The following is a 23,899-nucleotide window of genomic DNA, read 5'->3' as shown; positions in this document are numbered from 1 at the left end:
TGGCCTCCCCAGCACAGCTGTCCCTGTGCAAGGAGGGATTACATAAACCGCGTGCTTGGAGATTTCAGTTCCCATTTTTGCATGGTAGCCCCTGGGGAAACTTGTAAGAGATAATTTAGCCTAGCGTGGGAGGTCTGTGGGAAGACAGGAGTGGCCAAGGCTCTATCCTGGAGGTGGTGGTACCTCCCCAAGGTTATAACATGACCTATCCCCCAGGGTACTTCAGAGCTGCTCTTCAACGATGGCTCAGCCCAAACAGCTGGATGATAGCAAAGTAAGTTCACCGTCACTGGCATCCAGCAATGTGGTAGGGCTTAGATTTAGTTCTGATACCAAAACTATTTAGGACAAAAACATTCAGAAGGGTTCATTAATTTGTAGGTGCTCAGCTGAACAGAAAGCAGGCCCAGTTTTGCAATGCACTCGGCTTCTGGAAAAGTCAGTGAGAACTGTGTGTTACTGCCCCGTCTGCCCACAGCTGGGTTAAGTTAAATGAGCAAATACTATGGAAAATTGTGTCCTTAGTGTTCATGAAAAGCAGGCTGGACTGCTTTCTTCAAAGAGTTGCTTAAAGGTAAATTAGATTTTGAAAATGTAGGCACTGAGTCTTTTTTAAAAAACCCAAGGAACACTGAAAGCCCTTATGACTAAAGATACCCAAAGACATGGCAAAGTGGCAGCATGCCATGCTCTCATTGCTCACAGCGGGCTGGGCAGAATGAAGATGGAGAGCAGGCAGGCAGGAAAATCAGGAGCAATTTCAGGAGTAAATTGAGAAATTCAGATCACTCTCTCTGCTTGCCTTCCATTCTGTACTTTGGTTACTGTTCAGGTCAACTAAAAATCTCCAGAGATGGGTCTGAGACCCACAGCTGAGTTCAAAAGCCAACTCTGCCTTTCCCAAGGCTTTGGTAGGATTAGGATGTAGCTCTTACGGACCCTAGTTTAGTCTTTCCCAGTTTCAGCATAACATCAACTATTGGCCAAGTTACAGAGTTTCCAGTTGCACAGACTCTCTTTCTTCAATCTCGTTCTTGAAGCCCTATTTCCCCTTGGTAGCTGAAGAACCCGTCACCTACTAGGCACAAATGATCTGCAGTCACAGTGAATGCATTGCTGCCTTGCCACCTTGTCTGTGTTAGGTTTCAGTTGCTACTTCTTTAGGGCAAATCCTGGCTCTCCTTCATGCCTTCTACTTAGACTAACACTACAAGGCGTTCAGCCTCATGAGGGCTGTTGCCCTACAGGTGATGCTCCTCATACTGAGTACATACTTAGGTTAAGGAGCAGTGAGGTGAGAAACCCCCCAACAGCCCTCATGTGACTTTGCACTGTAACCCATGTTCATGCAAGAGGGAAAATATCTCAAAAATAGATTTTTTACTGGGAATGGAGCCCATGGTCCCCAGCGGAAGAGCCACCCGTTATGTGTTATCTCAGTTTCTTACTCCTCGCAGCACTAAGGCCACCCTTTTCCTTGCAGGAGGGACACAGGGAACTGGGGGATGCCACCTGCCCATCTGCCATCTCTGGGCTGTGCTTGCAGCCTGCAGAGACTTCCCTCTGCGACTTTTTGGTCTGCTAGCTCCAAACCATGAAGCACTTGTAAGCCCAGTGCTAAGCTATTCTTACCGTGCCTTGAGGCTTTAAAGAACTTTCGTCAGAGGCTTTCAATGGGTCTTTCGCAGATGATTGTTTATTTACAGCTCACAATTGCCGTGTAAAATAAGCAAATACCATTATCCCATTATAGACAGGGGGGAAGATGCATGGAGGAATTGCAAGTCACGTGAAGGCGTACAGCAAAGTCAGTGCTTCAGGAAAACAGCTCAAAAGATCTGACTGTATCCATGTACTTACAGCGCGTAATATTTCTTCTTTAGGTCGTTTTGAAACTGCTTTACCTTTGGAATATGCAAGACTTTGGTAATCAGAAAGACCAATAAGATACATGTGCAACGAGAAACTTGTAGCAGATGATTTTGAGGATAGCATCTTTTATATTGTCAGCTCATAAAAGAGATCTAATGAGTCATGGCTGGAAATGGCTCTCTCTCTGCTTGTGTTTTACAGATGACTTGTTTTACACATGAGAAACAGAGTGTGACCTAGCATAGAGTAAAACATGGCACTTGAAAAAATGGGCCATCCTAAAATCATAACGCTTGCATAAGACTTCACAGTCTCTTCTTGCATGTCATGGCCAAAGAAATATATAGGAGGAGCTTCTGAAATGCATAGAGAGGACGGAATGGGGAGCTGCAAAGGTACCAGGTGAAAATTATTTGGCACATATGTTAGGCCAGGTTGTCTCTAGAGGCTGGGCTCTGCCTTGGGGAGAAGTCAGGGAGTTACTGTATTCCACTCCATCTTGCAGTCCATCTGCAGTGGCCTCGACTACAAGAAGCAAAAGAGCTGCTGAGGACCAGCGTAGTGTAGCAAATACAAGCAGCACAACTCCTCCGTCTCCCCTCAGCTCCCTTTAGACCTTAACAAATCCTCTTTTTTCACCAGTGGGACTCTGAGCCCAGGCACGGAATGGGTTCGTTACACCCGAAAGGAGCTCTGATTCCTCCTGGGCTTTTCCCAGCCAGAATTCACCCAAAAACCTGCTCCCCTGTGTACTTGAAACACTTAGTGCCCCTTTCCGCAAGGGATGAGAGCCTTGTGGGAGGTGAAGCGGGAGTTTCCTGAGCGCTCGACTGTGCCTTCTGACGGAGGGGAGTGTTTTGTAGCTACGTGCTCCTTTAAGCTGCAGGGCGGCTTCTAATTCTGGAGCCGATTTGCACTAGCACTCGACTACGCAGGCAGATTGTCCCTCTTGTGATTTACATTATATTTCCTCTGCAGCGGCACAGGAGGGTCTGAGTCATATAGGGCACGGCACAAACATGCCATGCAAAGGCAACACCTGTCCCAGGTAGCTACGGGCTGGGATGCTCGCAGCAGGAAACAACTGATTGATTGATTAAAGCCAAAGGGCAGGAGGAGAAAGCAGCACAGAAGACAGGTAGAATAGAAGTCGATTTATTGAACAAACTGATTTATAGACACAGTCCTTTATTAGACAGCCAAATCCAGCCCAATGATTTGGGAGGTAGGCGGATAATTCATTGCGGAAGCCACATCGCAGCCTCAGATCTGCAGGCTGAGATGTTTTCAATTTAAAGTCTTGCTTTCCTTATGACAGTCACAAATGAGATTCTTTTTTTCTTCCAAGCCCATCTAGTGAAAGCCCCCTTCTGCCCTCAGAGAGGGCACAGTGAGCTGGGGAGATTTAAGTCAAAGCAGGAGAAAATGGCCCAAGCAAGTCATGTGCACAGGTCCAGCTCTCTGAGCACAGCCGCTACCCAGGCATCAGCACCCCAGCTCTAACCCTCCAAAAAAGCAACTGCAGCGAGCAGAGCTGTGGTGCGTTTATGTAATGTGTCAAAACTTTTGTTTTGTGCTCCCATCAATATTTTTTTGGAGGGGATCTTCATCTTTTTCCTTGCAAATCCTTCATATGCATTATGTGAACAGACTGCAGAGCATTTTTTATTCAGAAGAGCTTAATTAACTCTCTGCTAGAGAAAGAATGCAAAATTGCAGAAGCTGTAGGGTAAGACGGATCGTATTTAGACAAAATAAGGGCAAATGACCTAAATGCATCCGCTTCTTTAAGAGCTGCACAAGGCAATGTGGCTGCGGTCTGCCGAGACCATGCTCTTACGTGGCTGCTCCTTGCATTTGCTGTTCCACGTTGTGCTTTGGGGCTTCTGTCATGCTGCCCCTAAAGTCCACAGCAATCCTACCTGCTCTCATCCTTCTCCTCCTCCATCTGTCGCTTCATCCTAGGCACCATGGAGAAGTGGAGCTGGAAAGGACCCCGGGAGATTAGCTATTCCCTTAGCAGGATCAAGTATCCTCAGATCATCTCTGATGGATATTTGTCTAACCTTGTTCTTGAAAATCTCCAAGGAAGACTGTGCCAAGACTTCCCTGTTTTGTCTGTTCTGGTGCTTAACTACCCTTATAGCCAGAAAGGGTGTTTTTTTTTTCCCCAAGTATCTAATTTTATTCTCCCTTGTGGTAAGTTAAGTCACACTACAATCAAGATGGAGAATAATCACTGGCCTTTTTACAAGAAGATTTCACGTATAGAAATACCAGTAGCATGTTCTTCTTCGTTGATGTGTTCTCTAAGTTAAAACACTCTGTTCCTTCAGCCTTTCCCCCTTGATCCTGCTTTCTGAAGGTTTCTTCCTTTGTACTTTTTCTCGCACTTCATCTGATTTAACTCAAAAAAAATTTTTAATATGACATCCAAAACGGGGCAGTGCAATCCAGATAGGTCCTCATCCTGACCTAAACATAGCTCAGTAATTTTTTCCCCGCTCCTTAGTATGATATTCCTGAGATAATCAGGATAGTAGCAGGCCACTGCTCCAGCTGCCGATTGTGCCTTCCCTTTTAATCATATGGCAACTCATATATCCAGCAAGACTCCATGCTGTGTATCTATATATATATTTGCTTTGTCCTTCTCCCATGTACTTATGCCAATCTCCTTAAGTAATCTCTTTCCATCCTCAGCCACACATCTGTTTTCCTTTATCTTGTGTGCACTTGTGTGATTCAGCCTACGTTCTTGAAGCAAGGATGATAGTCCTGTGCCCAGCAAAAACTGGGGTCCGGAACAGCAGGGTTCATTTCTCAGCACTGCTATGGGCTTCCTTGCAGGCGCTGGCACCAATCGCGCAAAGCAGCATTGCTTCCATTCCCTAGATTTTTCCCTGAATTTTGATTCTCTTGCTCACAAGCATAAGAAGCTCCTTAAAACAGAGGTTTGGCTTTATTTGGTGTATGTCTCATGCAGCACAGATGGGTTCCTAACTTCTGTTAAAATTGATTGTGTTGGAAACCAACTGCATTTGAACGGGTCCGTACTTCAGTGGTGAGCTAAATAATATATGTTACTTTTTAAGAGCTGCAGGAACATTTGTAATAAAATAGCATTGGATTAAATACTTATTATGGTTCCCATACTGTGAATATTAAAATTTCGTTTATTAGTGAGCAGCATCCATCCACTGAGCATAGGTCCGAAGAGGGGAAAAAAGGAGAAATGACGATACGACGTGACTAACTCATTAAAAATTGTGTGATCTAATTACAGTCACTGCGTTTGCAATATGGATTGAACTTTCTGAGAAACCAAGTCCGTTCCAAACTGCACTCCATACCCCTGCTGATTTTCACCCGGGCTTATTTAATGCCCGAGGAAAAAAATCGCGATGTTTCTCCTTCGCGCGTGTTCTGCGCGCGGTCTGGAGGAGATCGCTGAGCACGTTCCTGCCCGCGGTTGCATTTTCACCGGCAGCAGCAACGTGCGGGGCTGTTTTGCTCCCCAAGGCGCTCGATGCTTCCATCGTCTCCTTCTTGTTCCTTCGGTAACTGCTAGGCAGCGCCGTTATCTTCCTCCCCAGGACTCAGCGGCCCCCCTGCAGCGCGGGAGCCTTGCCAGCGCGCCGCCAAAGCGACTGCAGCCTCCGAGGGGACACGCGGGTAGCGCGTCTGTCGATATGCGCGGACCAGATGAGGTCCGAGCGCTCCGTGCTCTCGAAGCGTTGAAAATAACCCAGGGTGTTTCCTAAATGCAAATTGGAGAGATGGGAGGGGGAAAAATGCATTTAATATATACAAGAAAAAAGCTAATGCACCAAGGGCTGTATTTTCAGAACTAGATTAGGACTGCAATTCTGTATTTTCATCCTACCTTTTACGGACAAATATCTGTATTATCATCTGCATGGCACAGGGTGGTTGATCCCGCTTCAGCTCCCTCACTTACGAGGACAGTCTGTTCAGTGTTTTGTTTTGGAAGTTTTCCTAAGTGGTGAGTCTGCTTCTTCCTCTGGAGGAGGAAAAATATTTCTCGGTAGAGCTAATTTAATGAGCTCATCTCCCCTCCACCCCCCATAAGGTTTATTATCCACGTTTTTTGAGAATGTGATAAAGAGAAATGCTATTTCTAAGGACTAAGCCAAGACCATAATTTAAACACAATGCACAGTATTGATTTAATTGAACAAGTTTAGTGTGATTTTTACAGCCTTTTCTCAGCACTTCCACGGTTTGGGGGGCAGAGGGAGAGGAAAGAACCAATTCTCCAAGTTAGCACAGTACAGAAAAGGGATTTTTTTATTACATATGCAGCTTGAAATATCCTTTTCCTGTGTTTTGGACTGCATCACAGTTCAAAGCCTACATACTAGAGGAAGGTATTTCTACAGTATGTTAGTCACTGAATTTTTTTTTTCTTTTTTTGGTAGAGCGCTCCAGAGAAGGGAGGCAGCTGTTAAAGACTCTGAGCTCCTGGACGGTATCCTGTCTCAGGGTTTTTAATGCTGCCTGACAGACCCATGAGGAAATGAGCTGAAAAATTGTGATGTACTGTTTGCTTTCCAGAAGTTAATAATCTGTTTAAAATAATACCTCCTGCTTATCTTTAAAAAAAACTTCACTTCTGAATCTTTTTCGAGTAAATAAAGGCCGGACGCATTGATTCTATTTTTCCTCTCGAATGAATCCTTTGACATAGCATTTAGCTTTATGGCACTCTCAAAAATCGAAAGGTATTTAAGTTAGATGAGTTTCGTACAGCTAAATATTGGGTTATGAGAGTGGGTGGAAAAAGGGATTCTTAATTGTGTCTTGCTGAATTTGGCTTTTGAAATATGTATGCCTTGTTACTTGAATCACTTTATGTGGTCATGCTTTTATATAATTCATATCCTGTTTTTCTGATTATAACTTTTTGTTCCCTGTTCCTGTAAAAAATGTATAGATATGGGTCTGATTCTCCTCTTACACCAGTTTACATCAGGAGCCGTTCCATTAAAGGCAGTACAAAATTTGATGGACCAGGCGAAAAGTAAATACGAAGGAAGGAAACAGAAAAAAAATCTGAGTACTATTTTTTGCTGCAGTTCGTCTGCATCTGCAATTTCCCATCTGTGATTGAGCAGTTGACACCACAGAGCTCAAAATACTTTTATTGCCACCTCCATCTACCGCTGTCTCCCAGCTGCCGTGAGCAGCCGCTGCGGTTCGGTGGTGGGGATGAGGGGAGCCGCTGCGTGGCATCACCACGCAGGTGGCCACCAGCGTGGCAATGAGCCTGAGTGGGCTCATTTTCCAGAGCGGTTCAGAAAAATAATAATACGGATTTGTTTTTCTTTCCCCTTCGTGTGGGCTGTCTCTGAAAAAACCTAAGCCAGGGATGATCGACTTAGAAAGCAGCCAAGGACGAATAAGTTTCATTCTAAAGGCTGCAAACATCAAGGAGGGAAAAAGGAAACCTGAGCTGGACCACGAGGTTATAACCAGCGGCTAATAGGATGGAAATGAGCTAAGATTTCCCTGAGCTGAGAATCAGGGTAATTTTCTCACTGATGCATTCTCAAAGACTGAGAAATGAGCTCCAGGGAGAAGTGGCAGCAACTCCATCTCCTGTGGCATTTAGATTTGTCTTGCCCTTCTACACGGCCTCTTCTGCAGCATAGGAATCCCGTGAGACTCTTGTTTTCGAGCCTCTTGTACCATGGAACAGGGTCACAGCATGTGCTTCCTAAGAAGATATCGAATCCGTGGAAAAGGATGGAAGTGCATTACCTACTCAGAGGCATTTCTTCATGCCCACGAGCAAAATCCTGCAGCATGACGATTTATATTTTCTTCTATTATGCCTATAATCGACCCTATTCGCTTAGCCAACAACAAATGTGTTCACCGCAGATGAGGTTTTAAGAATTTGATCATATTTCACCACTACTTCTCTGTTTTCTTCAACCCTCCCATGAAGTCTCTGTTGAGTTCAGGCTCTGTAAGGGTCTGGTGATCAACCCATCTCTCCTTTTTTCTCTGCAGGACCTGATACGAAGAGATATCCTGTATTACAAAGGTCGCATAGACATGGATAAGTACGAGGTGGTAGATATAGAGGATGGGAGAGATGATGACTTCAATGTCAGCATGAAGAATGCCTTCAAACTTCATAACAAGGAGACTGAGGAAATGCACTTATTCTTTGCCAAGAAACTGGAAGAGAAGTTGCGATGGCTCAGAGCTTTCAGAGAAGAAAGGAAGATGGTACAAGAAGATGAAAAGATAGGTGAGGAATCTGAAATGAATCTGAAAGGAGGTTGATGGTAATATTAAATTTAGCCCCAACTGTTGAAGAAACCCTCTTTTGGGGGTTTCTTTGTTTTTGTTTTTTTTTTCTTTGCTGTGGAATTACAGTTCAAAATTGTTCAAATGTCTTTGGCTGGTCTCAATGTCATGAAACAGGTACCTTTCCCAGTCAGTTACTGGTATTTTTGCCCATCCCCAAACAAATTCTGCCTGTAGCTTCAAGCCTGGACCCAGTGGACCTCGGTGGGTATTGCGGGAGGGAGAAGTCTTCAGCCATCTACCCCCAGGGAGTCCTCAGAGTCCCCTGGCTGTGTCATTTTTGCTCTGGTTAAGCGTGTCTTGTGCAGGATAGGCGCGCAGGGAAGGCGATGACTTACCGGCCTCAGCCCATAAATCGGCGGTAACCGAAATCAGTTTGTGCTGCTCAGCTGTAGAGCACTGGGCATATTTACGACACTGTATAAATAATCATGGGTCTAATCTGACTTTTCATGCAGTCCCTGCACAAGGAGATTATAAAGAGGTCTTTCCTTTCAAGACCGATCTGCTTTTCGCTGAAACGCCTGCCCGTACGCCCGGCTTGCGGGGGGCGGCTTGGCCACCGAGGGGGTTCTGTGCTTGCTAACCAGGGCAGAGGGTCCCCCCACCGCCGCCCCGAAAGGACAAGCGGCCTCCTGAGCAAGCTTCTGAACTGTGTTTGCCGTGTTCCCTTTTCCAGGCTTCGAAATTTCTGAAAATCAAAAGCGGCAAGCGGCAATGACAGTAAGGAAAGTCAGTAAGCAAAAAGGTAACCGGCAACATGCCCTGTGCCAGGTGATGTGAGGGTGGAGCGGGCTGGGCTGAATCCTGCTGGGCTAGGGTCCAGCGTTCCCCTTGAATTTCCCCTCTCCCTTTCTCTCTCTCTCCTTTTTTTTTTTTTTTTTTTAATATAAAACACCGTTTGTGCTTTGTATCCTTTCTTAATGTATCTGTGGGCCAAATTAATCTCTGGTCTACCGCGGTTGGAGCCAGTGGAATTTTACCAGAGATGAATTTGATGTCGTGTCTCCAGTCTCGTGTCCGGAAGCTGCCCCGGGGGCAGGAACCGCTCGCCGATCCACGGACTAACCAGACGCAGCCGTTTATCTCAGGCTGAAATGGGAGTGAGTGCGGAGATGTCCGGGAGGAGGCTGCTTTCCTAATGCCCAAAGTCTCCCGTTAGAAAAGAAAGGAAGATGGTTAAAATGCTGGAGATGATAGTGAGAGATCTACCCCTTTCCTGCTTTTGGAAAGGGGAGGCTCATATTTCCTTGGGCTCCCTGTGACTTTTTAAGGACAGCAGAGAAGCAGCAGCTGTAGGAAATAAAGCATCCTAGTCCAGACTTGCTATATCTCTAACATCAGATTCGTTTCCCCACCCAGGCAGACTACAGCCAACTAAGAAATGCCGTGCTAGATGTTAAACTGAGTTGCAACTGGCAGCAAGGCCAGCGCTAATCAGTCATCTCTTGCAATAACTCTTACAGCTGCGGGTTTTGAAATAGGAACTATGGAGGGAAAGTCAGGGAGGACATTTTTCAGGTTTCCCTAAGCTTCCCAGAGTCACAGATATATTGATTAGTTACCAAAGTACCTTGGCACACCCAGGCCTTTAAATGGGTTTTGCGAGAACTCATCATTTCTTGGATGTTGTTAGCCCTAGGCTGATTCTTCCCCGCTTTGAGTTATTTTTTTGCAAAAGTCGAAGGAGCTCCTTGCTTTCTGCCTCACCTATTTGTTGTCTACTGGCTTTGCTGGTCCAGTAGTGGTTTGCTAGGCCAACTGTAAACACATCGGTTTGCTGTGTCTCTCCATTGTCATTGGTCTTCTCCTCGCTACTAACTTCCCATGTTGTCTTCTGAAATGTTCTCTAAAAGCTCTCCTGGCCAGATTTTCTCAGCTCAAAATAGGCATACATCCAAAAACGGGCCCAGGAACACCTATCGCACCGAACGTACCTGTAGCACAGGCTACTATCACGAGATCCACTGAGCAGATTTGCCCCTCACCTCTTGCATGCTTTTCCCTTAGCACGGAAGCAATCACTGAAATTATGGCAGCTGGAAAGTTACAGAAGCTGGCTTGCATGGTGGCCCTAACAAAACCAGTTTTAATTGTTATTTGCGATCTAATCATTTGATTATATTATTAATTAATTAAGCCATTAATTAATTAATAATTTTACTGTCTTATCGTTGACTGACACAACTCCAAAGTGCCTGAGCATGCCTACCAGTGCTCCCAATTAAATCACTGTACTTGCAGCCTGACAAACATAATATGCCTAACTGTATTTATTTCTTACACAGCAATTGCTCTCTTATTTTCTCTCTTTCTCTTTCTTTTGCTCTCTCTCTCTCTCTCTGAGATGAAAAAATGGGAGGGTGTTATCCTAGGCTCTTCTGACTATAAAATTAATTGGCTCCTGCTTCCCCAGAACGTCAGTCAGCGTTTCTTTGTGCAGAATGAGCTTATGCTATAGCACTGGGAACGCTTTTTCTGAGATGAAGTCCTCGAGTCCGACGGCAGCTCCGTCAGACTCGGAGCGTCGAGTTAAGCGGAGCCGGATTGCTTTGCCTAGCGCAGGAATTGTGGAGTAACAGCAAAACCGCACTGGCCGCTCTGCCTCTCTTGCCCTACGCCGCAGTAATCGGAGCCCAATCTCAAATTCAGGAAAGGAGGTGCCGGCAGCGAACGTTTTGCTGAGGTCAAACGCGTGGTTCTGTTCCTCGGAGGAGGGTGGTTTGTCGGGTGCGCTTGCCCCAAAGGCGACGAGAGGCGCGAGCTCCTGCGGCGGGGAGCCCGCGGCGTTGCGCGGAAGCAGGAGGACGCTCCCGCGACGCGGTGTTTCAGGGACCAACTCTTGCCATCGTTCCACGTGCGTGTTACCTGCAGCGCCCGCAGGATTTCTGCCAGAAAGGCGGGCAGGCATCGGGAAGGGTGCTGGCTGCGGGCACCTTGGCTTTCCAGCCAGCAAGGCAGAGGCGCTGCAAGGGGCTTTGAATTGCTTCTGGAGCATCACTTACATCTGAGAGCAGGGAAGCACTTTGGGAATAGGAACGTTTCTGCCGACTCCAGCAGAACTGTTTATCCATTTTGAGTCCAGGCGTTGGGTGGACAGTGGCTAAAGCCAGACTCGAGGGCTCAGTAGTCCTCCTGTGCCAGCGGATGTCTATTACAGGCTTGTTTCTAGATTAGCTCAGTTGTTCCCTCCACTTATTTGATGGGAAACAGTGGTAATTTCCCTGTCACGGAATACTTAAGGAAGAGAGAAAAGCTGTTAAGGAGGTGAAATGGAAAAACGCAATCAGGTTTGGCAGAGGTGAAGCAGAAAAGCATTTTTCACATAGTATAAAGCTGCTGCTTATTTCCTGCACCCTTGTGCCCTGCCTCCCCGAAGGATTACTCCGGAGTTAGCCGCCGTGCCCATTAGAAAGCAGCATTTCAGCTGCTGCAGGAGGGAGAGACGGTGAGATCAGCTGGTACCGAGAGGAGAAACCAAAACTCTGCCCTCTAAACTGATACTCGGGTAGCACAGCTCCTTGCATTTTGGAAGGTTTTGGGGGATGAAAGGGTCCTAGCGCTGGCGTGCACGCACACAGGCGCATGCACGCCGCGGCGCCAAGATCCCTGCCAGATCGATGTCACGATGAGCAAGATGAGAGTTCGGCAATGCGCTAGGGTTTGCACTACGTATCGGGTAGGGCCATATAGAATGATATTAAACCAGGTGCCTTAAAAGCATCAAAGCAATTTTCTGCCTTCTTTAAGTCCATTAGACATAAAGTGAATGGGTAGTGTTGGCTGTGCTCCTTCGCAGCAGCCAGGGAAAAGGGCTGGTGCTCGTGGGGTTTTTTTAGTTATTATTATTATTTGTTTTTGCATTGATTTTTTTACGATTTTGCCTCTTGGTTATAGCCCTTTAGCTTCTTTCAATGTCAGTGCAGTAACTGGGAATAGAATTCAGTGTGGTGTCTCCTAGGAACAGTAAAATAAGAGATTTTTTTTTGGCTTGATTTACAAAAACAACAAAAATCCCCACAACCCTTTTTACGCTACAGACAATCAAGTGTGCAGTTTTTCTGCAGTTCAGTCCAGCTGCCACTGAGGACCTTTGCTGCCTGCACTGACAAGCGAGACATTAAGATCTCATTGGGTTGTGCTTCCAAAATTACACTTACAATTGACTAAAACAGTGACAACAAGGCTAAAGTTGCCTTGCAAATGGATCCCTTGTGGATCTCCAGTCCATCTTTAATGTAGACCAGGATTATCCAGGGTATGTTTTCCATTTCTAAGTGTCTGAAAACACTGGGCTCCAGTGCTTCTTTAGTCCATCAAGAGCTGCTTTTGCAATAGCCCCCTTTTAATCTCTGCTGCAATGCTTAGTGTTTGCAGCTCTCAGAAGCATTCAGTCCCTTTCTGGATGCCCAGCTATGTCCCCATGTGTCCCCACGCAGGACTGCATGTAGCCTGTCTCCATCCTTCGAGCACATAAGGCGGTTTTGCGTTCGATCCTAGAAGCTATCAGTGATTGGAGATTGCAGTGCCTAGTGACGTGACTCCAGTCTCAAAGCACTGTTTCCATGAATGTTTCCAGTTTGGTGTGAAATGGCGATTCAAAGTAATACGAGTGACTTTAGGGGAAAGTGCTAGATGGGAGGGTTTCCCCCTCGCAGGTGAGCGCTGCAAACCCCTGCTAGGAGTCTGCCCCTTCGGTCCCATGTTGCCTCTTCTGTGCTGAGCCACAGCTTCAGCGAAGCAGATGCCTCCAACCCTCAGGAGTCTTCAGGATGGTGGTTTGGGCACTCCTGGAAGGAGGGAAACACATGGTCAATGACCCCCTCATCTAGCCTTGGACTTAGATGGATGCTGAGCTCTGTCATTCAGTCTGCCCATAATTACTCAGCTATGCGTATCCCAGTAGGGGTTAATTCTTCAGCCAGCATGAACTGCTTGGGCCTCCAGTAGAACTTCCTCTGAGTCACTGCATTTTCTTGCTGCATTCTTCCTTTCCAAAGGCTTGAGCTTGTGGCTAACTCGCCCACGAAAGCCCTGACCCAAACACCCAACACCCTTTCTCAGATACCATCTCAAACATTTTGCAGTTCAAGCTGTCCCACAGCAAGTCTGCCTAGCAGAATGAAGGTGAGATGACCGAGTGCTGAGGTACCTCTGCTGACTTTATCTGACTGGCTAGGACAGGTCTTGCCAGGCAACAGAGTTTCTAGGTGCCTCCTCTAGTTCTTTGTGAGTGTTTAAGCCTATGCTATTGCATCCTGTTCTCACATGTAGACATAGCCTAGGGAGGCAATGCATGAAACTGAGCAACACACAAACCCACCTCTTTAAAACGAAGGGGGGCATTTGCATTTTCAGATAATCAAAAAGTCATTTGCCTTTTTTTTTAATAAAGTTTCCCACAGCGTAGGTGAAAGAATGGAGCTAATCATGTTCTCAGTACTGCTTCCCCATGGATTCAGAGAAATCCTGGGGCTCATCCCATCACCTGTAAATCAGGGACCTGAGCCAGAACCTCCAAAACACAGCCATGGTGATTATGCGGTAACTATCTGGGGCTCACCAAAGCACTTATTAGTCTCACTGGTGATCATCTAGATAGATCACAGTGGAGTAATTACTAACCTGATTGGAGTCAGTAGTTTTATCTGAGATTTGGTCAGATTTGCAAACTAAGCAAATCAGGGAAAAATTTCCTGGATGTGAGACTGGCATTGGTGACTCTGCAGTGGGCATGTGCTTCTGAGCAAATTCTCCAGAGGGATCTTTTTGGTGAGATGTGAAATGGACGTCTTGGGTTTTCCAGCAGTCCTGAAGCCCTTATTTGAAGAATCTAGGTGTTGAAACTCCTGTTGAGTGTCCTGTTGACACTTCTCAACTCCTGTTGAGAAACCAACTTTAGCAAGTCTATCAACACAGATTCTCATGCAGTTTCAGTTTGATGTGGTATTTTAGATAGGGGATAGTGTTGCTGGGTGCAGTCTTCAGCCCAGGAGAGGCTGCATTTCAGGGAAGTAGTGAATGAAGTGACCTCTTCATATCACTCTTCAGATAGAGTGATCTTTGCTATCAGTGTACACTGCGCTGGAAGAGAAGGAGACTATTATATAAAGTAGGATAAATTACTTTTCACCTGGCTTTGAATGATAAAGCCCTGGTATCATTTATTCCATCTTGCCTCACAGCTTTTGCTTATCACACAGGGAATCATTATCTTAACATCTAGTCTAATGACACCAGGTTGCAGTAACAGGCTCGATAAATATACTCAGGAAGCTGAAGGTACCTCAGTATTTGTAGATACTGTGGTTGGCTGTGCATTAGCCAGGACACGAGACCATTTTTTCCCTCTGTCACATTTCTAAAGGCTGCAAAGTCCCCCCAGAGGAGCAGCTGGCCCTTTTCCCTACCTTTTCTTCCAAACAGAGGAGAGAGGCTAGTGGTTAGAAAAAGGAACTGAGGCACATTTTCATTGCCGGGTGCCGTTCCTGGTAATACCTCTGCAAGATTGCTGAGTAAAATCTCCTGCTGTTTAAAGAGCCATGGCTAACGCATCACTTAAATTCCTCTTGAACTGGGTGAGTACGACAAAATTTGAGCTAGATAGTTTAGCATGCAAGCAAAACCTGAGGAGGTAGGTGGCTGATCAGACCTGCCATCTGAGGCGGCGTTTCCTGTTCACAGCTCCTAGCTACAGCTCTTGCGCTAAAAGCTAGTTCTGCAGTCGGGGAGCAGAAATGCTATTGGACACAGAACAGTTTGCCAACTCTAAATGTAACAGCAACTGAATGAAATAGTGGAGAGGTGCTTTGAGATCCTCTGTTGAAATGTGCTGAAGAAGGGCAAAGGGCTCTTCAGCCGTGACCGCTTCTTATTCTGGCTTGCACTTGTTGCTCTTGCAGGAGTATTTAAGCGTACAACGGCTAGTGTTCTCGAGGTGCTGCCCCACGTTGCGTCTGAGTCACGGTATCCGTGAGGAGGGTGGATTTGTGAGACTTCCGAGCATGCCTCCAGAGAGATGCGGGTTGCCAAAGGTGCTGTTGAGAGTGAAGAGAAGAGCAGGGTTCCCGGTGTAGCACTGCTTCCTTTTCCACCAGCAGAGTCCCAGGTTTAGCCAGCGCAGAGAGCAGATGTTGATATTTTATTGCCTCCTACCTAACCCTGACTAATGAACAGGGTGATGTCTAGATGGCTAGGTAGAAGAAAAGCATGTGAAATAACTCATGAAAACATGAGATAAAATCTTAACAGGCTGAGGATGGAATAAACATCTTTCAGGGGAAGGTTTCATGGTATATTGGCAAATATAAGTGTGTCCCGTGTGTGTTTTGTATTAACTCTGGCACAGCACAGCGCTAACGTAGCTGTCCTGGATTATAACTGGGCCTGTCGGCACACATCCGTGTGGGATGCCTGGGAGTTAATAGCTCGCTCCTAAATCTTCCAGTGCTAGTTCCTGTTGGCAATATTGTTTGGGGTTCCTATGGTAACTCTAAGGAGGAGAGACACTCTGAAAAATGGGAATGCAAAGGGGAAAAGAGACAGTTTTAAATCCTTGCAATTGTTTCCCTGACCTGAGAAATCCGAATGATTCAAAGTGACATTGTCTGGCACTAAAAAAAGCCGTGATTTCAACTGACAGTGCATCCTCTCTCTGCCAGTTTTGTCTAGCCAGATTATAAGCCCCAGAGTTTTCTTTTTACTCATCCTGAACAGATTTCCACAGCCCCCCACCCTACTGAACGATCTTGCCATGCAGCTGCAAACTTCATAGTCTGCTATAGTGCAGAATTATGTACGAACCAGCAGAAGGAGCTCCAAGTCTGGGCGTTGCTATATAGCTGCTTTTTTACGCCTAGGCAAGGCAGCGCAGAGGCTGTGTCTAGAAATCATTACTTAGCTATCGATTCTTCTCCTTTGAGTTTTGAATTCTGTTCACCAAGCAGCCCAAAATTGCATTGGAAAAGAGCTTTGCTCATTTTTTTTTTCAGCTGAATTGCAGTGGCCTTATGGCTTTGCATACAAAAAAATCCCCCAAGAGACAGTTTTGCACAATAGCCCTGAGTTCTGATGAGGGAACAAACCACTTCAGTGCAGAATACAAAAATACCACCCTGTCACAGGTTTTCCCAGAATTGCTCTTTCTCAGGCTTTGAAGGTATTTGGATTGGGTGAATTTCCCTCTTCCTCCCCACCACATAATTCCTGTGTTCCACCTTGTCAAGAAAGCGGATGGCTCTAAAAGCTCTTCTTGTGGCATCTCTAGCTATCGCAAAGTGCTGTATGACAATTTCACAAGAAAATATATTATTATGGACTTATCAGCCTAATTTTGCAGAGCACAAATGTTTTTATTTGCATGCCCACAAACACACAGCAGTTTTGCATGCGATTGAAATGCACAGTTTGGAGTAATTTAGGCCACGGGAGTCACTTGGTAAATATGCAAACCTTTGGCTGCTTATTCAAGTAGAACCAGCTGGGAGCTTTTGAGGTTCATCCGATGGAGAGATTAATACAAAGGCCTAGGTCTTGAGCAGAGCCACATAAACAGCTTGGAGAGTGTAAGTCTAAGTTTCTTTACTGAGGAAAGCAGCAGTGTATATGCAGATATGTTCCAAGGGGACATGTATGTTCCCAGGGGAGTCTGCCTTGTTCTCTTTTGGAGAAGGCAGACTATGGAGTACCTGCTTTGCAGTGGAACTCCACGGATTTCAATGGACTTCAACCAGACGGTTCTTTGTCCAATTCTTCATCCCTCGAAGCACATAAATTTTTTCTGATCCAGGAGGTTTCTCCGCACTTCTGTGTCTTGGCTAAAATGCATTAGTTCACCCTCCACAGATTAGTTTAGTGACAATAAAGAGCTCAGGCCTGCTCAGCGTGGCAGACTGGATTCCTCACAAGACTGGCTGCTCTTCTGCAGCCACAGGATACAAAAGCCATTGGGCCATGTCATTAAAGAAATGTGGTTTTGAGGTCTTCCAAAGCTAGAAGTAATTGCTTTCTATGGCCCTTAATAGCAGCTTTAGATTCACAGCTCTTTAGCATTGTGGAACATTAGTTAATAACCCTGGTTACACAAGGACTATTTCCCATTAAGGTAATATATGGTCCTTTGGGTCAGCCAAAGAGCCAAGTCACCAGACAGAATAAGATACGTTTCCCAACTCCAGCCACATAGGGGACCTGTTCCAGATCCTTATCTCCCCAAAGACCCTGGAAGTCCTCTCCAACTTCTCCTCACCTGGGAGAAATGGTAATCCTGGAGCACTAATGGCTAGCTGTCCCCAGGAGTATGTCTACACTGTCATGAGGGTGTAGGGATAGCGTTTGCTCTCCAGAGCAGACTCTGCAGTTGGTTGCACTGGCCACCTGTTGAATTCACCTCTGTCAAGCAAACTCAGAGCAGGACTGTGACAGAAAAATAAGGGATGGAAGAGAGAGGGCAGAGATGAGCTGATGTCCTGCCTTTACGGGACATCATTGGCTTGAATCACACAGGGTGGCAAATTCAAGTTTACAGTTGAGCCCAGCCAGCAAGGATGGTCCAGAAGCTGTCCAAGGCATCCTGGAAGCAATCCATTTTGGATTTGTCCTCAGAACGACAAGGGCTCTGTTGGGTTTGCATTCTCCTCAGCAGGCTTTTTGTGGGAGAGAGGAGGTTGAGAAAGATAAAGTGGAGAGCTAGATAAAATACAAAAGCAGAAAACTAGCTGATGAGTAGGTTCAGATTCCAGAATCCAATTACAAATGCATCTCTGGATTGTTCTTTCCAGCTAACTTTGAAATGTTACCTGTGAGGAATCTGTTAAAGATTAAAAAGTAATGAATCATGGAGCGGGTTTTGCCCACCGAAAGGTCTTTGTTCCTCCCTGCAGTGGACAGAGAGCTGCATGGCTTGATGGTGTTTGTTGTAAAGAAGAAGAAACCAGTCAGGCATAGTCAAGATGATATTTCTGTTCAGTCTGAACTGTTGGGGGTCTTTAACAACTCATGATTGGTAAATTCTCTAGCAAGGGGAAGCGAATTAATTCTCTCTCCTGCCATGCTAAAGCCCTAGCTTCATATCAAAAAGAGGTCCTGGATTACAAGGCGGCAACGTATAAAAGTTGTCAGCTGAACTCGGCGAGTGCACTTTGTGCGGCTTATCCCTTTGCCTGTAAGTACCTGCCTGTGCGCAGCCCTTCCCGTCCCAGGGCCACCGAGCGCTGGTCCCGCAAAGCATGCGTTTGTGTGTGGCTAGGAACCGCTAACTGAATGCACAGAAGAGTCGCATTTCTTGTGCACACGTTGCTGTGGTACCTGGGTGCTAATCACCGTATTTTGCCTTCTCTAGCACCTTCCCAGCCGAGGATCTCAAAGTGTTTTACAAACATTAATTAATTTAGCTTCACAACCCTCGTGTGAGGTAGGTGGGTCTCACTACCCCGCTTTCCAGATGAGGACACTGATCCACTCGGGCAGAGTCGCCTGGCGCCTGCGGTTAAAGCCAGGGCAGGCAGTCGCCTCGAGGTTGTCTCGTGCGAAGCCGTCCAGCCGTCCCGCGGCCGGGGGCAGCCCTCCCCGTGGAAAGAAGAGCGGTCCTGCGTGCCGCCGAGGCAATCCAGAGATGGCCAGAGCTTCCGGCAGCCGGCTTCCAACACCGTCCTGCCCGAGCTGCCTCTCCCCGTGGGAAAGGCCCCCCACGGGGCGCCTTCCTGCAGCGAGGGGATGCTCCAGGTCGCTTGGGCCGAGAGGAGCCGGGGCCGAGCGATTTTTGGGGCGGTGCGGCGCTCGGCAGCAGCCGGCGGCTGAACAGCTTCCCAAGGGGAGCGGGGGGATGCGCCCGAGCTTGGAACCGGCGAGGGTGAACCCTGGGAGCGGGGGCTGAAGGACGCGGCTGGCCGCCCTCGCCCGGCCGGAGGGATGCTCCCGAGGGCCTGGCCCTGCGTCCGCGCTTCGGCCGGTCCCGCAGGACTTCTCCGCCAGGGCCAGCCCCGCAGGAGTAACGCACCGTGTCCAGACCATCCGCTCGTCGCTTAGCCTAGGTAGCCTTCGAGGTGAGACGTTAGGTAGCTGCCGCTGTCGTCCGTAGATCTGCCGTCTCTAGCGCAGCTCCCCGGCGTTCGGGACCCTGGTTGTTAAGAAGCGATAGCATGACGAAGAACGACTACTGACCCGATTGCACTTTGACTGATCTGTTTCTTTTTCCCCCCAATCATCGATGCAGGTGTCAGCTACTCCAGGTCGGTTCCTCCAGCCTACCCACCACCCCAGGATCCATTAAATCAGGGACAGTACATGGTGACAGATGGCATATCCCAGGCCCAGGTCTTCGAGTTCACCGAACCCAAACGCAGCCAGTCACCATTCTGGCAAAACTTCAGCAGGTTAACGCCATTCAAAAAATAATACGTAGAGTGAGACGGAGAGTTTTAAACTTAAAAAAGCCTAAAAATTAAAAATAAAAATAAATAAAATTATATTTATAGATGGACCTTTTTTCGGAGAAGCACTGTTGCAACTAAATATGTATACATATATATTTATATATATACATGCACACATATATATATATATGTATATATATATAGAAGGACCAAAAACTTTTTTTGTTGTTTTTGGGAAACAATCTGCTACTAGATACTAGGAAGCACCAATGATTTCTACTCATGTGACCTATTTTATTTTATTCCATTGGTCGGACGTAATTTTTTTGTCGTTGTTGTCGTTGTTGTTCTGTTCTTCTTCATTTCCATTCGAGTCGCCATCGGCATCCCAGAGTGCTTCCTCGCTTGTGTGAGCTCGTCATTGAAGTTCCTCGTGGACTGCGTTGGTGTATATTTTATTTGCTTTTATTTATGGCGGGGCGGGGATGGGGGCGTTGTTTGGGGTTTTTTTTTTGGTGCGGCGGGAGGTCTCTGCTCCCCCTGCCTGCTTCTCCATCCCTGGTCCCTGGCTGTCCCTGGAGCTGTCGTGTCACCGAAGAGCATCGTCCCTCGCCCTCCTCCCCGCCTGTCCCGCACTCCCTGGCCCGACCGTGCCTGTCTGGATGTGCTCTGTCGTGCACCATGCTCTGCTGCGCAGTATTTCTCTGGCTTTAACTGTTTTCTCGTGGGCAGGGGGAAACAAGCCGAAGGGCTTTGTAAGAAGTGAGCAGGTTTTCCTTAGTTGATGTCTTGCTTTATTTTATTTTTATTTTATTTTTATTTTTGTTATTTTTTTTTAAGCGCTGTCTTTTTCCCAGCATGGTGTGAGTTGCTCACACTCGCTCTAAGGCTGAGAAAAGAGCAGCGGGGGCTTTCGTTTCTTTGGCGTTCCGTTTTATTTCTGTGGGGTTGTTTTCGGTTTGGATTTTGTGTTCTTTTTTTAAGCCAAGCCACAACTCCGAAATGCCCACCGCTATCTTTGTCTTCTATGCAAAGATAAAAGCTTAAAAATTGGTGGCTTCAAGCCCTCCGTTCTAGCTAGCGGAAAATTGGCTATTACCCTCCAGCAAATGGCCAGTTTTCTTTCTTCGGGAACTAAGGTCCCATCCTGTCGGCCACGCTCACGCCTGCACAGCACTGCTCTAACGAACCACTAATTGCTATTTACAGGAGCAGTGATCCCCAGAGCGAGAGCCACCGCTGCTCCTCGCTCTTCCGTATAAGCTCCCTGGCTCAGCCTTGGGCGCTGACCTGCCAAGCGAGCCCTTAGCTGCCAGTAAGTGACCCGTTAGCTTAAGGATCATTGCTTAAGTAATTGGGAACAGTCACCTGCTATTTAATGCATGCAAGCCGTAGCGGCAGAGAGGCTTGCTCCGGTACGGATGCGACCGGAGGAGTCTCGCCACGTGACCGTGGTTGCGTGACCTTATGTAGAGCAGCGATGAGTTGGATCCAACCTGGAGCCACGGTTGAGCAGAGGTGTAGCGCTGTCAGCGGGCTCGATAGGAATTAGCTAAGATCTCTGGGTCTCTTTCTCTCTCTTTTTCTCGCTGTGGAGCTTCACGGCTGTGTTTTCCAAGCCGCTTGCTACGATTTCAGCCTTCGGTGCATTTCTTTGCAAGCCCAAAAGCTTCTGTTTAAGCTTGTAAAGGAAATGGTCGTGCCCTAGGATGGTGGGTTTTGGGGTTTTTTTCCTTGGCCGAATGAGACTGTTTAGCCAGCGTTAGAGGATGAACTCAAAGCTTTGCAGAGCTGTTTTGCAAGCTCCTTTGCAAACATGGGCTGAAGCAACTGATCATGGTATTTGCTTTGACTTGAGTCTCACCCTTTTTAGGCAACCCCAGGCCACCTAGCGTGGGGATATATTTTTTTTCTCTCTGAAGAAAAACAAGAAATTGGGGAGACCAGCCAAGAGTGCGATTTCAGTATTTCCATGAGGCCTGTTCCCTTTCAGGGCATGCTACAAGGCAGTGACTGTATCTGTATTGTTTTTTTTTATTTAAGCAACAGCAGTTATCTCAGCACTTTTTAGTAACCTAGAAATTACCGATAACTAGCAAAGCCAGAGCAGGATTTCAGAGGGGAAGCGTCTCCCTGCTGCAGCCGGCAGCAAGCAACAGCTAAATGCCAGGATTTCCATATAGGAGGCCACACACTTTTAAATCAGGACAGATTTTTATGCTCTTTTGTATCTCTGCATTTTTAAGCTCGGATATTAATACAGAATTTGCAGCGATTGTCATTTTGCCTGTTGAACAGGGTGGGTATTTAGAGCAGCGAATGAGTTTGGTTCGCAGAAGTGAATCGAAGCAGTGTACTGTGGCTGAGTGGCTGGAGAGAGCTGCAGAGAGACAGAGAGAGAAAGAGAGAGAGATCAGAAAATATTGTCAGCATGATGAAATTTCACTTATTCCTTTGCCTTTTTAATTGCTTAGGGGAAAAAAAAAGAAAAGAAAAAGAAAAAAAGAAAGTAACAAGCACATTAGTTAAGCCTGTTAATTTACTGTTTTGTGCCTCAGAGAGTGAGAATGAGACATCCATAATTTTTATGAGAAGATGCTTCCTAAATATTCAGCACTAGGAAAAAAGAAACACCACCGCCACACCATTATTTGCATCATAAATCAAGACTCGCTCGATCTGACAAGGCCACTTGTTGGACTCGCAGCTTCTTTCTTAAACGGAAAGCCAAACCAGACTAGCGCTGCTAGCCCTTGCCCCAGCCGGGCGGCCGGCCAAGCAGATGCAGGCGTTTGCTCCGGAGGAAAGAGGGGGCTTGGCGCTCGGTCAGGACGGTCGCGCAAGCTCACGCCCCTCCATAAATTGCCGCGGTGCTGCGAGAGATGGCGCGTTATCGCGAAGAAGAACCGGCACCGGGTCCCACTTTTGCTGCCTGCCGTGGCTTTCCCGCTAGGGAGCAGGGCTGGGCTGCCGCGCGGGCTCCGGCGCTCCGGCCGCAGCTCGGCCGCGAGCAGCTCGGGGTAATTTTGACTGAGCAGCCGCCACAGACGTCCCTTGCAATGCCAGACAGAAGGAACCCACCTACCATTCCCTACGCAGAGAACGAGACAGTTGTAATAAACCTACATGTTTACGGTATTTCTCTGGCTGAAATTATATATATATATAAATATATATATATAAAAAAATAATTAAAGAAAAAAACCAACCCTCCTCCCTAGGTAAATGACTTGCATCACCCCTTGACCTAGACACTAGAACAGAGGCTCTAAATTCAAGACTTTTGCCTCCCCACCCTCTCCAGAAAAGCTCCAACAAGAACCAACCTAGGTGCATCTAACAGTTGTAAATAGAGAATGATACATAGAGAAATATATTTGAAATTTTGTTTCAGTTTCCGGACGGTCGCCGGCCGTCCTTCGCAATGTTATTGCTAGTACACTGTGGTGCTTTGGGTTTCTGGTTTTGTTCTCTTTATGCTCTGTCATCTTTTCATTGCAGCTACATTTCAGGGAACATGTATATTTAGTAGCTATTGTAAGTTCTGCATGGCATCACCAAGCTTATTTTTCCTTGAGAAGAAAAGAAGAGGCTGTAGGAGTTTAAAGGCACTATGACGACAGGGACTTGTAGCAGAGATTAAGAAAAAAAAAAAGAGGTTTTTAAAATTCTAGTTTGAAGCCAAATACTGATATTTTAGTGCTTTTGGGGTTTTAACAGTAAGAGCAAAAAATCAAAAAAAAAAAAAAAAAAAGGGATTTTGGTAACCCAGCTGATCCGCACTTGCCAGTTTTATTATTTTGTTTATATTGGACTGTTTGACCCTGTCAAACAAGTGTCAAAGTTGTGTGTATAAAACAAAAAGAAGTGTTTAAAAAAAAAATAGTGTTGTAAAGACACTGAGCCTTATGAAAATATTTATGGAATTAAATAAAAAGAAGTGAAAAGGCATCTGAAGGCATTTTTAAATCATTTTTCCTCAGGGCGGTCTCCCTCTTTCCCCCAAGGATGAGCCAGCAGCATGCCTGGGGCAAAACACGGGTCTATCCCGCAAAAAAAAAGAAAAAGATATATATATATGTGTGTGTGTGTGTCTGTGTATATATATATATATCTGCCGTGCCGCGCGCTTGCTGTGCGCGGGGGCTCGCGGCGGCGCTCGCACCCACCGGCGGCAGGAGCTTCGTGGCCTTGCGCTTGCTGCCGCTTTGCTCGGCCGCCGCGGGGCCGCTCGCTGCGGGGACGGCGAGGCCCGGGCCCGGCTGGCTCTTCCCCCGCCTAACCGCGGTCCCGTTCGTTCGAGGGCACGGGCA

At 46.7% G+C, this 23,899-nt stretch overlaps 1 protein-coding gene across 8 annotated transcripts in view; it reads left to right on the top strand.

Moving 5' to 3' along the window:
- ARHGEF9 (Cdc42 guanine nucleotide exchange factor 9) overlaps positions 1-23,899 on the top strand; it is a 200,487-nt gene that overhangs the window by 174,954 nt on the left and 1,634 nt on the right. For 5 of the 8 annotated variants that reach the window (XM_062584963.1, XM_062584966.1, XM_062584970.1 and 2 more), the window contains 4 exons: positions 7,912-8,155; positions 8,894-8,962; positions 19,427-20,032; positions 22,145-23,537. In XM_062584963.1, the coding sequence (XP_062440947.1) occupies positions 7,912-8,155; positions 8,894-8,962; positions 19,427-19,608 (495 nt within the window). In that variant the 3' untranslated portion in view covers positions 19,609-20,032; positions 22,145-23,537. Of the gene's footprint in view, positions 1-7,911; positions 8,156-8,893; positions 8,963-19,426; positions 20,033-22,144; positions 23,538-23,899 lie in introns of those variants that run through there. The other 3 variants (XM_062584965.1, XM_062584964.1, XM_062584967.1) reach the window with 3 other exon arrangements.

This window comes from Rhea pennata, chromosome 11, assembly GCF_028389875.1.
Source record: "Rhea pennata isolate bPtePen1 chromosome 11, bPtePen1.pri, whole genome shotgun sequence".
NCBI classification, from domain to species: domain Eukaryota; kingdom Metazoa; phylum Chordata; class Aves; order Rheiformes; family Rheidae; genus Rhea; species Rhea pennata.
This window is presented reverse-complemented; position numbering and strand designations above follow the sequence as displayed.